The 13,238-nt window shown below is 39.1% G+C and overlaps 1 protein-coding gene across 3 annotated transcripts in view; it reads left to right on the top strand.

The window, feature by feature from the left end:
* Nucleotides 1–8,900, top strand: part of Chuk (component of inhibitor of nuclear factor kappa B kinase complex) — a 36,629-nt gene extending 27,729 nt beyond the window's left edge. The window contains exons 17-21 of one of the 3 annotated variants that reach the window (XR_004943295.1): nucleotides 3,153–3,249; nucleotides 3,711–3,858; nucleotides 5,249–5,382; nucleotides 5,958–6,188; nucleotides 7,268–7,326. Coding sequence is in view for 2 of the 3 variants with exons in the window: in XM_036170061.1 (XP_036025954.1) it covers nucleotides 3,153–3,249; nucleotides 3,711–3,858; nucleotides 5,249–5,382; nucleotides 7,268–7,367; nucleotides 8,506–8,535 (509 nt within the window). In the remaining variant the exon portion in view is untranslated. Of the gene's footprint in view, nucleotides 1–3,152; nucleotides 3,250–3,710; nucleotides 3,859–5,248; nucleotides 5,383–5,957; nucleotides 6,189–7,267; nucleotides 7,368–8,505 lie in introns of those variants that run through there. The other 2 variants (XM_036170061.1, XM_036170072.1) reach the window with 2 other exon arrangements.
* Nucleotides 8,901–13,238: the final 4,338 nt, after the last annotated feature.

Raw genomic sequence — 13,238 nt, 5'->3', positions numbered from 1 at the left:
AAAGGAAGAAACAGCCAAAAGTGTAAAAAGGATGGGGGAAATACTGCTTAAGTTAGGGAGGTTGGAAAGAATTCAACACAATGGGTTCGGGGTGGAATAAGAGAAGTCCATAGTCTCTTCAGAAGCAGTTTGTCTTGGAAAAACCATGCCTTCACCAGCGCAGGTCACTCCTGGGTCCTTGGGGCAACAATTTGTACTGAACATCTGCCAAATACAGAGCATTGTCTGCTGGAAGGAGTGTTGGTTGAAAACTTTGAATTCTAAATTGGGTATTTTACTGACCAAATAATCTCCAACACTTCTCTCTGTTTCTATTTCCCTTTTGTACAAAATGAGTCAAAACCTAGCCTTCTAACTCAGTAAGCTTTGGCAGTATGTTTGAGAGAGTGTTTATGAAATGCTTTGAAAACAATGAGGTAGTATATACATGCAAAACACTTTCATTTTACTTAAAAACATTTATTTTGAAGGATTACATAAGTAATAAAAAGGGATATCTATGCTCCCAAATGTATGTATTGTATTTTTAAAAGTTTTATATAACTTACATAGTATTCAAGTTTTATAGTTGAAGATTTATAAACATATAACAACATATGACACTTTATATAATATTTACAGTCTTTAAAAAACAGCATGCTCTCAAGCACTGTTTTTATTTATTTTTTTTGAGAGTTTATTTTTAATTTATGTGTGAATGTTGTACCTGTTTGTCAGTACACCATGTGTGTGCAGTTCCCACAGAGGCCAGAAGAGGGCATTGGAAAACTGGACCTGGGGTTATAGGTGTCCATGAGCTCTTCTTAACTGCTGAGCCATCTCTCCAGTTTTTATTACAGTAGAATTTGCTTGTTTTATTGGTACAAATACTCACGAAATACATGTCAGATAGACACTTCACTTTATCGGTGGTCAGGTTGTTTAGAAGTGTTTTCCTGCAGGAGGTAGAATCTGAAGACAGTGGAAACTGGTTTTCTTTCTTTTTGGTTTTTCGAGACAGGGTTTCTCTGTGTAGCTTTGTGCCTTTCCTTTGGTCTACAAAACCAAAGCTGGCCTCGAACTCACAGAGATCCACCTGCCTCTCCCTCCCAAATGCTGGGATTAAAGGCATGCACCACCACCACCCAGCTGGAAACTGATTTTCTTTGTCCTTTTCTGGCAAAGGCTGAAGTTCTGAGGTCTTTATTAGTAAAAGAGTTAGTTCTATGGAAAACCTCTTGGGTTTGGTTGGTAGAATTTATGAAGGACCACTGTTTGGAGAAAAGTAGTTTTTGGAGCCCTGTATCTGCTTGGGTAAAGGTGTGGGGGAAGAGAGAGAGATAGAGACAGAGAGAGAGACTCTGGAAATGAAGCTGAGCTGTGGAAATGGCTTCTGGAATGATTTTTAGAAGTACCGATTTTTTTTTTTTCTCTTGCAGTACTGGGGATCCAATATATATACCTTGTATATGCTTGTCAGGCACTAGCTCTACCTCTAAGCTCCAATCCCACAGCCTCTCAAATCTCTTTTGCAACTCCTGTAGTTTTCTTTTTGTGTGTAACACAAAAAAACACTAAATGAGAAAGTTTGTGCAGTTAATAGCAAGTATTAGCAATAGTGGTATTTTTGATTTCAAGGTTATTGCCGAAGAAAATACCAGGGTGATACACCATCAGTTTTTTGCTCTTTTAAACTTAAGTTGTCGCATTTTGAAATACAACAGCTAATGATAGCAGTTTTAAAAACTGAGATGTGTCATTTATAAAGTATAGAACTCAGTGTAACCAACAACCGTCCCATTTGAGGACATCTACCAGGTGATAGTTGGCTTTAGGGTGAATTTCTGGGTGTCCACTGATCCCTTTTATTAGTACATCAGGTTTGGTTTAAGTCAACTTTTTCTCAGATGAAGTTTTTGTGAGCTGTAAACAGGCAGTGAAAGCCTGATTGTCCCACTGTTCTAAAAGCAGTGCTAATCATGTAAGAAAGCTAGTCTCTTGACCAAAGGTTGCATCTGTGTCTTAATTGGGGTTAGTACAGGTTAAAGATCAACCAGGCTATTCATCTCAAACACAGGCAACATAAGTCTCTAAAGATTAACCATGCACAACCATGCATAAATTTACCTTTTAGAAAATATTTATGGAGGGCTGGAGAGATGGCTCAGAGGTTAAGAGCACTGTTTGCTCTTCCAAAGGTCCTGAGTTCAATTACCAACAACCATGTTAGGTGGCTCACAAACATCTGTAATGAGATCTGGTGACCCCTTCTGGCCTGCAGAGATCTGTGCAGACAGAACACTGTATACATAATAAATAAATCTTAAAAAAAGAAAAAAGAAAATATTTATATCTGTGGGTGTATGCTACATGTGTGGGGGTACCCACAGAGGCCAGAAGAGGGTATCACATTCTCCTGGAAATGGAGTTACAGACATTTGTGAGCCACCTAACATGGATGTGAATCTGGTCCTCTAGAAAACAACAAGGGCTCTTGACAACTATGTTCAGCCCCATAACTTTGCTTTTTGTGTATAGTTATCATTGAACTATACCTCCAACCTCTTAGACTTTCTTTATAGATAACCTTAAAATTTTAAATCTAAGTTTTAATTTAAATGGAGCTGTATAAGATTTTTATGGGGAGATGTGAACAGTCTAATCACACTAGATAAGACACCAGTGACAGACAAAGTAATAATTCGACCATAGTCTCGTTTGGTGAATCTGAGTTTCATTAGGATTACTTACAGGAGCTTCAGTGGATACACTTCTCAAGAAAAATCTCTCTCCCATCTTTTCTCTATCTTTCTGCAACTGATAACCTTTTAAGATCCTTCCGGGGGGATAAGGCCTCCTAACTGCCCCCCCCCCGCACCCCAACAGCTATTAGCTGCTTATAAATCTTTGGGGGAATTGAAGGATAAATCATGGAAAGGTCTCAGGAGCCCCTTCCTGCACCATGACGGAACCATTCATCTTATGTAGATCTCACAGCTTCTGAGATCTCAAGACAACAGCAGTCACACACCTCAAGGACAGCATTCCATAAGAAATGGAGACTTTTTAGACTACTTGCAGCTTTTTAAGAGTTTTTAAGGAATTTTTTGTTTGGAAGTGGATGTGTTCTGCCAAAGAGAGGTTATAACTGTACTAACTAAAGTCTTTTCTAGATCACACCTACAGTGACAGCACAGAGATGGTGAGGGTCATTGTGCACACTGTGCAGAGTCAGGACCGTGTTCTCAAGGAACTGTTTGGTCACCTGAGGTAGAAAATTGCTTTATTTCCTCCTAAATGCCGATGTATTTGTGTTCCTTTTAAAGTATAATATTCTTCTTTGGTAAATAATAGATCTGTCAGTATCTTGGAAAACAGCCATTTATAAGCCCTGAGTATATGCATTACTTTTTACTTTATTCATATGCATGGGTGTTTTGCTTGCATGTTTGCCTTATGTGTGTGAGGCCAGAAGAGGGCATCAGATCTTCTGGAACTGGAGTTAGAGATGGTTGTGAACTGCCATTGAGTGCTGGGAATTGAACCCAGGTCCCCTAGAAGAGCAGCCAGTACCCTTAACCATTGAGCTGTCTCTCCAGCCCTATATTCATTGCTTTCGAGATCAGTCATAACATGATGCTGGTTGTGGTTCTTTTCCTCTGGGTTTGCGGGGTATGTTATACAGTGTTGAGGGACATGACAATTATTTGACACTGACTTACTCTCTTCAGCAAGTTGCTGGGCTGTAAACAGAAGATTATTGATCTACTCCCCGAGGTGGAAGTGGCCCTCAGTAACATCAAAGAAGCTGACAATACTGTCATGTTTATGCAGGGAAAGAGGCAGAAAGAAATATGGCATCTTCTTAAAATTGCCTGTGTAAGTAATTATTAGTGAATAATATTCAGCACTTTCGCCAAAGGGGTTTTTATTACTTTGAGCGGTGTCCTTTGAATATTTATATTTTACATTGAGTGCACATATTCCTTGTTTGGTGTCTTGAGTGATTATAGAGGTAGTACTTGAAGGTGGACTTTTCTGTCCCACTGGCCAGTTCTCAAATAACCATACAGAGACTTACTGTTAATTATAATTGACCAGCTAATAGCTCAGGCTTGTTACTAACTAACTCTTACATTTTAAATTAACCCATATTTCTTTCTTTTTTTTTTTTTTAAGATTTATTTATTAGGTATACAGTGCTCTGTCTGCATGTATGCCTGCATACCAGAAGAAGGCATCAGATCTCACTATAGATGGTTGTGAGCCACCATGTGGTTGATGGGATCTGAACTCAGGACCTCTGGAAGAACAGCCCATGCTCTTAACCTCTGAGCCATCTCTCCAGACCCTAAATTAACCCATATTTCTTATCTACACTCTGCCATGTGGCACTACCTTTTTTTCAAGACAGGGTTTCTCTGTAGCTTTGGAGCCTGTCCTGGACTAGCTCTGTAGACCAGGCTGGCCTCGAACTCACAGAGATCCACTTCCTCTGCCTCCCGAGTGCTGGGATTACAGGCGTGCACCACCACTGCCCGGCAGCACTACCATTTTCAACACAGCATGTTCCTCTTTCTTCTCTCTGAGACTGCTGAGACTGCTCCTGTCTTCTTTGTGCTCTCTTTTTGTCTGCAAGTCCCACCTGACCTCTACCTGTCCAGCTGCTGGCTAGTCATCTCTTATTAACCAGTGAGAGAAATACATATTTATAGTGTACAAAGATTGATCCTCAACAAGGACTTTTGTATTTTCATGGGCTTTTCCAATCCTGGTGGTGCTGGTGGTATGTGTGTGGTTTTATTTCTTTTGAGACAAGAGCTCACTCTAGTGTAGGCTGGAAGCTTACTGTAATTTTCCTGCCTCTCAGGTGCTGGGATTATAAGTGAGAGCCACCATATCCAGCTCAGTCCCTCTGTTTTATAGTTCTCCCTGCGCTGGATTGCTGTGGTTGCCCAACCCCACTTGGAGTAAATGCATCTGACTTGATAAGTTGACCCTTGTTCAGCTGTTCCAAACCCAAGCTGGATTAGAGGAATTAGATTCATTCATGCAGTGGTAGATACACTCAGTTTTAGTCAGTGAAGAAAAGGGCCAGTGATGGTATAGTTAGTAGTGGAGAGAATAGTTTTATTCACAAGTAGTCAGTTGTGCATATAAATAACAGTTGAATTATGCATCTTAACAGTGTGCTTTTTGAAAAATGGTATGAATCAAGGTTGCTTATTTGCAATTTATTGTATGTGTGTGCTGTTTTCTTTCCCTTCAGACACAGAGTTCCGCCCGCTCTCTTGTGGGATCCAGTCTAGAAGGCACAGTAACCCCTCCAGCATCAGCATGGATGCCCCCTGTGTTAGCAGACCGTGAACATCCTCTGACACGTGTGGTAACTCCTCAAGATGGGTGGGTTCACTTTGTAACAACAGATAGTTGTATTTCAGAGTGGGGTAGGAAAGAGACAGTAGAGCATGGGAGCTTGGTGGTTATTAGTGCCTTCAGACCAGGGCTCAGTTTTATTTAATAATGCTGAGTAATTTATTATTTTCTTAATGTTCATGTATTTTCACTTTAAAATAAGGATGTCTTATAGGACTGATGTGAAAATTCATTTGGACAGTGTATGTAAAATGCTTGGGAAATAAATTTCAGTAAGTGTTGCTAATAACTGTTAGTTCAATTCAAGTTCTGAGCCATTTCTGTTCCTGGCTTATCAATTTCCTTTACCTAACCCATACCCCTTCCTTAACCATTTATCTCTGAGAAATTACACTTTTTGCCATTTTTATTTTTTTGTTTCTTGAGTTCTTTTAATAAAGTAGTGAGGTTATTTTTTAACTTAGTATTTCTTAAATCTGATATTTTTAGTGCTTTAAATCATTTTGCAAGTAAGAACTCAGATTTGCAGCCCTGCATTTTGTCTTTAGTTCTTACTCTTTTGCTAAAAGCTGAATGACTGTCCATCTCTGTTATTTTCTCAGCATAAGGTGTGCCGTGTTCAAGTGGCTCTTTGCTAGCTTGTGTATTGTCGCTTTTCTCACAACTCACGGAGACCTCCACAGCACCAAGCATTTCCCGGAAGTCTGCCCATAATTAGTTTTGCAGAAGTGCACCCATGTTACATCACTGCTCAGGAGCTCATGCAGTTGCACATTCTGTACTCTGCTTTTATGAAAGAAAAAGCACATGGCAGGAAGGCAAGCTGATATCAGGTATTTTATTGTTTAAAGAAAGCAAGTTGCAGTGTATGTCTTGGGGTCACTATACATGTGGCCCAATATGAGTACATATACAAGTATAGCAGAGGTTGTGACTTGTAGACTTCAGGAAATACTCTATTAGAACTGAAGGAAGTAAAATTTAGTACATCCTAACCCTTTGTTTTCATTAAAGGCATTTAGGCTGGGCAGGGATGCTAATTCAAAATTTCAGCTCTGTTGGTAACTTCCAATATGAGCATGTAGCTGTTTGCAGCAGTGTGATGTGTTTTACAAATATATTTTCTGATAAAGGAAAGCTGATCTTAATTATAATGTGCCTGTGGTACTTAATTACCAAGGACTAGGAAATAGTTACCATGGCATTTTCTATCTGTTGGGTAATAACTGAATGAATATGTAGTTCTAAGCTAACCGTGGCTGTTAACCATGACCTGTGGTGTGGTAGGAGAGGGGCTGTGGGCTGGTGAAGGATGATGACAGGACCTGAGAGAGGAAAGCATGAGGGGAGAAGCTGGAATCAGGGCCTCCTTCAATTCCAAGCATCCAGAAGATTTTGTGGTTCACAGGTTCCCTCTGTCCTTCTCAGCAGTCAGCTGGCTTTTTTTCATTGCTACTGTCTGTGGTTTCCAATCAGTTTTCTCTTTCCTGGATCTCAGGAATCTCTCCCCTTGTCTGTGTGTGAAGTGAGTATGCTGGTGTTTTACTGTCCGTAAAAGGAAAAGGAAACAATCCAGAAATAAAACAAAACAACAAAATGCTATGTCGTTTGTCTAGACCAAGGGGATCTTTCCCCTTAACCTGTCATTCCTTCGGGGAGAGGTGAGGAGTTACCAGTGCCCCGTTTCAAAAGGAAATCCGATTAGTTACAGGGGACTTCCTAGAGTAGGCAGAAGCCGTTGGATGAAGCAGGGTGTTGTCTCTTGGGGGAGGGGTGAAGAAACTGAAGATTGCCACAGTCAGCTTTGTTGGGGTGCTGAGGTGCAGAAAGTGGTCATCCTGACCTAGAGGACCACACGGAAGTAACACTCAGCTGCTTTTTTGCTGAATGGTTTTGTTCTTTCGTCCATCAGAGAGACCTTAGCACAAATGATAGAAGAAAATCTGAACTGTCTTGGCCATTTAAGTACTATTATTCGTGAAGCAAATGAAGAACAGAGCAGGAGTATGATGGTAAGTTTTGTATGAATATGTGTCTTAGCTATGTTGGATACAAAAGGTTTAATTTTCCATGTTGGCTGTGTCTGGCATTTGGGATATATATAGGGAATAGAACTCAGAGGAAAGAACATTTGAGAAATATTTTGGACCTCAGATTTCCATCTTTTGTTATTCAGGGACGTTTATCCTGGTTTCATCCCTGTTGCTGTGATAAATTAGCCTTACAAAAAGCCACTTAGAGGAAAGGGGTTTATTCAACTTAAAATTCAGGTTACATACCACTACTGTAGAGAAGTCAAGGCAGGAACTAGAAATAGCTAGATATACTGTCTACAGTCAAGAGCAGAGAGAACGTCTACATTCCTGAGAGTAGTCAGCTCACATTTTTCATTTTTATACAGTACAGGGCCCAGCCCTTGACATGGTGCTACCCACTTTTAGGCTAGGTGTTTGCACATCAGTTAATGGAATCAAGATAATCACCCATATACATGCCCACATGCCACCCTGATCCTGACTGTCATTGGGAGTCTCTTCCCAGGTAATTCTAGTTGTGCCAAATCCACAAAACTAACCATCTGATACGTAGTAGCATTGAATCATCAGTGAACATCCACAGTAGCAGTTTGGTCAGATTAAGTTTTCTTCACAATGTGACTAGTGAAATGGAATGAATGTACCTTTTTACTCTATAATTATTGTGTTTGATGCATATAAGATCAGTTATGGGGGTTGGGGATTTAGCTCAGTGGTAGAGCGCTTGAGGCCCTGGGTTCGATCCTCAGCTCAAAAAAAAAGATCAGTTATGCTAATACTTAATAAAAGTGGTTGTATCAAGATGTAGTTGCTATGAATTGTTGCTTTGTTAAAACTGGGAGAAACTACTCTAAAATCTTAGTAAATTCACTGCTGCATTTGGACTTGATGCCACCTCTTTCCACTTATGATTAAATATTTTACTCAAATTTTTATGAGAACTTTGAAATGTTTTTGATATTACCAGAAAATAAGGTGAGCTAATCAAACTGTAACTTCTGTAGTTTTTAACTTTTCAAATTTTTATTCTAAAATGTCCAAATATTAAAACAACTTTAAAAAGTGAACTTTACATTCAAACAGCTTCTAATTGTCTCTTCCTGCCTGCTCTTAGAGTCTTGATTGGAGTTGGTTAACAGAATGACTTGCCATTTGTCCACTGTCCTCAAGCCGGTGAAAGTTGTTCCTGCAAATATTCGAAATTCATCTTTGTTCCCTGAAACCATTCTTCACATACCAGTCAGTGGAAGAAATGGCTGTGTTCAGAAACTACGAATGACTTTACAAGCACAGAATCTTAATTTTTTTATAATGATTGTGACCTCTGAACAGATAGAATTTTATTACAATTTAGTGTAGCTAATTATTTTTAACACTGCAGCTATCTAAGGAGATCATTAGTAACTCACTTACCTTTAAAATTGACAAAATACTATTTGTTTAACTGATGAAAAATACCCTTTTTCTGAGACAGGGTGTCTCTGTGTAACAGCTCTTGGCTGTTCTGGAACTTGCTTTGTAGACCAGGCTGTCCTTGAACTCAGAGAGCTGCCTGCCTCTGCCTCCTGAGTGCTGAGATTAAAGGCGTGTGCCACCACATCTGCCAAATCCAGTGTTCATTTTAAGTAAAGCTTGTCTTCTCACTCTTCTGTGGAAGAGACTGCTCACAAGTAAAACCGTGCTTCCTCAAGACTAACCTGCCTCCTTGTGTTGCTCTCAGCAAGTGCTCTACCTGACGTCATAGGAGTTAGATGAATCCTCTCTTTAACCACACATGGAATAGTGTCCTTTTCTTACATGAGGGATTGTGCGTGTGTGCCTTGGATATCAACTGACCATAGTGATTCGTGTTGTGTGCTATATGTATATGTATTTAAGGTGTACATTTAATAATATCAAAGAGGAGATGCCTGTTAATTTATACTGTATTTGAACATTGTATGTTTTTGCATTTGTAAAAATGGGTCGCTTGTTTAAACAATCTTTTGTGTCTTGTCATACAAGTTTCAAAAGGTCTGCATTCCTTTATCTGTAATTATAGTCTCAAAATCCAAGAAGTTTTGAAAACAAGGTTTTCCTAAGCTTGCTAACAAAATTCATTTGTTTCTGGATCTATGCTGACTTGACACTGAATCTGTTTATCCCATTTAGTGTGAATATTCATTTATTTTGCTGCATAAATATTAATGTGTTTGATTATTGGGGGGTGCTGCCACAAACTCTTTTGAGGGTTAATGTAGTCTGGTATATGCACTGAATTATCTTTCTAAAATCTGAAAATTTCATAATTCTGAAACATCTGGATTTAGGAATTTCAGATAAAAGATTGTGGATTTTTGCCTTATGTTAAATAATTTAGAAGGTGTTATTTTGTTTTTAAAAAATGTGAAATGCTTTTATATCCCTAGTTTTTCACTTTGCATATTAAATGATTTTTAAATTGTTTTTTGAATCGCTACTCATTACTAAAAAGCAGATTGTAGTACCACAGACTAATACATATTGAGAAAATGTAAAGGGGTATGTAATAAGATAGGCTTGGCTCACGTGATTAGAGAAGGCTACAGGCCTTCAGTAAAGCAGTCCAGACTGGTAAAACCTCTAAACAGGTTCAGTTAAAAAAAAAAAAAAAAAAAGGGGGGGGGGTATAGATAGTCATAGAAAAAAATAATTTAAAAACAATAAAGTGAAATCTTTCAAGAAAGCGTAAAGTAATATAAAAAAAAACATGTAAGGATGAAAAAATATACAGGCTGTCTGGATTCTGTATGGTGTTTTGTTGACTTTGAAAATGATAATGTACAAAAAAACAATAGCTGCTGAGAGACATTGGATTATGGAAACTCTTAAATTAAACCTATGTGTTTTTAAAATGTCTTAACTTCAAAATGGAAGTCAAAAAATATGTTGCATTGGGGATGAGGTTATGCCTTTATTTCCAGAAGAAACAAAAAGTTATAGTTCTCTTCAAAATTAATAAAGATCAGGGCTGATGAGATGGTTCAGTGGTTAAGAGCACTGACTGCTCTTCCAGAGGTCCTGAGTTCAATTCCCAGTAACCACATGGAACATGGAGGCGCACAACCATTAATAGTGGGATCTGATGCCCTCTTCTGAAATAAAGATGTACATGCAGATAGAGCACTCATACACATTAAATAAATAAATAAATAAAATTTAAAATAATAAAGATCAGATTAACTGGGAGAGACCTCCTGAAAATCTTGGCTACAGACATACAGGAAAAAAAACAAGAAAGACTACAGGACAAGTGAGACATATGCTGATCCCTCAACATGAGAACAGCTCTGAGACTGGATGAGACATAATAAATCTTGTTGGCCACAGAGTCTTCATGACAGTTTACTGGCTTATGCAGTCAAAACATAAAGTTGACAGATGCCTTTACCTGCTCAAAACAAATTCCATACTTGTGTTAATGCAAATATATATATATATATATATATATATATATATATATATATATATATATATATATTACTGTAGTAGGAATCTTAAAGGTTCTTATTAATAAAATCAAACCCGAGGCCAGTTATTGAGGTGAATGCTGGAAGATCAGAGAAGCAGAACAAGCCACAGTTTCCTCACCTCACCAGTTCCTCAGCTGGTCTTGTTTCTTCAGACTGCAAGCTTCTGAGTCCTCATCCAGAATGAATCTCAGCTGAACTGTTGCTCCAAAGCCTAAAAGCTTAACCAGCCAAAATGCTGCTAGTTTTTGGTCTTCACGCCTTATATATCTTAGAAAGATGTGTAAGAAACTTTCTGCCATCACTCCCTGGGATTAAAGGCATGTGTCACCATGCCTGGCTGTTTCTAATGTGGCCTTGAACTCAGAGATCTAGAGATATTTCTGTCTCTGGATAGGATTAAAGGCGTGTGCTACCACTGCCTATCTGCTATGGCTTGCTCTGACCCATTTTCTAGCCACCATTTTTGGCTCTGTATCTAGTGGCTGTCTGTTCTCTGACCCCAGATAAATTTATTAGGGTGCATAATATTTTGGGGAACACAATACCACCACATATTACCTTTACAAGTTTGTGTGTTTTCAGAAAAAGGACCAGACACCAATAAAGACAATTAGCCTAGATGATCTAGCCTCTCAGAATGCCTCTTGCAATTTCCTCAAAATTCTGCATCTAGAACAAGTTTGAAGCTGCTAGCTGATATTGGTACAGCCACACAGACTGTCCAGTCAAGACTTCAGATAAGCTCTATACTTTTTCATCACACAAAGACTAAACAAAAAAATAATACCAGGGTTGGGGATTTAGCTCAGTGGTAGAGTGCTTGCCTAGCAAGCGCAAAGCCCTGGGTTCGATCCTCAGCTAATCATCATCATCATCATCATAATAATAATAAAATACAGCTAGCCCACCCAGGACTTGACCATTAACTCAGGATCCCCAAGAGATGCCATGGCCCCCAGACAGCAGGAATAATTTTAAGAATATGACACCCACATTCCCAAGAGGTGAGGTGGGTAGCTTTTAGTTGTTATGGATGTTTGTCATCATTTAGGGGGGTTGGCTTCAAATTGTTATTGATCATAGTAAGGGAGGAAACTAAGTAAGGGAGATTAGAATCAAGGACCTCTTTCTGAAAAGAAAGAGATGAGAATGATAGGATAAAAGGGTAGATTATTGAATCTAAACTAAAAAGCAACTATTAAATACATTGGTATGGATTTTTGTATACTGATACAAATTTAAGATTATTTTTGCTTCATGTATGTTTCTACTTTTAAGGTATTGTACCTATGCCGCCCATTTAATAACTAATGTAAGTTTCTAGTCCTTGAAAGTTATTACAAACTAGGATAATTAAGAAGTACAGGTTACTAGTTAGTCATCTAACAATCAGATTTGTTGCCATGTTTTCAAGGTCAAATGGATATATTTTAGATAGACAGATGGTCTTCAAACACTTCAGAGACCCACAGAACATAGCATTTAAGAAGTTTTAATAACCTAAGGCTTTTCATGACAGACACATCTACTCCTGGCAGCACCAATCTACTTAAAAGGATGATGGGCATTGAAGAACCTCCACATGGAGTTTACTTTTCTTGTGGCAAAGTTAGTCCCTGGGCAAGAAACTGTGTGTGTGTGTGTGGGTGGGTGGGTGGTCAAAATCATGATGGGAAATCACAAAGACAACCGAACCAAGCTCAGAGGAACTAGGAACTTTAGACAGACAGCTGTGGAACCTTCATGGGACCAGACTAGACCCCCTGCGTACAGGAGACAGTTGTGTAGCTGGGTCTGTTTGAGGGGCCCCTGGCACTGTAATCAGGATCTATCCTGGTGCATGAGCCAGATTTCTGGATCCCATTACCTGTGGTCGGACACCTTGCTCACCCTGATGAAGTGGGGAGGGACTTGGTCCTGCCTCAACCCGTGGGAGAACTTACCCTGTTGGAAGAGGAGATGAAGGGTGGATCGAGGTGGGGGATGGGAGAAGGAATGAGAGAGGGATCTGTGGTTGGTATGTAAAATGAATGAAAAAAGTTGAAGTTAAAAAGAGCTAGTTAGAAACAAACCTAAGCTAAGGTTGAGCTTTCATGATTAATAATAAGTCTGTGTCATGATTTGGGGGCTTGTGGTCCAAGAAAGCCAGCTAACCATCATGCCTGTCACTGTACATGGTTCTGAGGAATCAAACTCCTGCCAATTGAGCTATTTCCCCAGCCTTCCTTGTACTTTCTCCTGGGATTAAATAGACTTACTGGAAAGTATTGAGTAACTTCCTTACTGCAGTGTTTTCCCTAAGAGGTGCTGGTATTACTCTGTGTCTCAAAACATTAAGATGTCATCATTTAAACAG

This window comes from Onychomys torridus, chromosome 1, assembly GCF_903995425.1.
Source record: "Onychomys torridus chromosome 1, mOncTor1.1, whole genome shotgun sequence".
Taxonomy (NCBI): Eukaryota; Metazoa; Chordata; class Mammalia; order Rodentia; family Cricetidae; genus Onychomys; species Onychomys torridus.
This window is presented reverse-complemented; position numbering and strand designations above follow the sequence as displayed.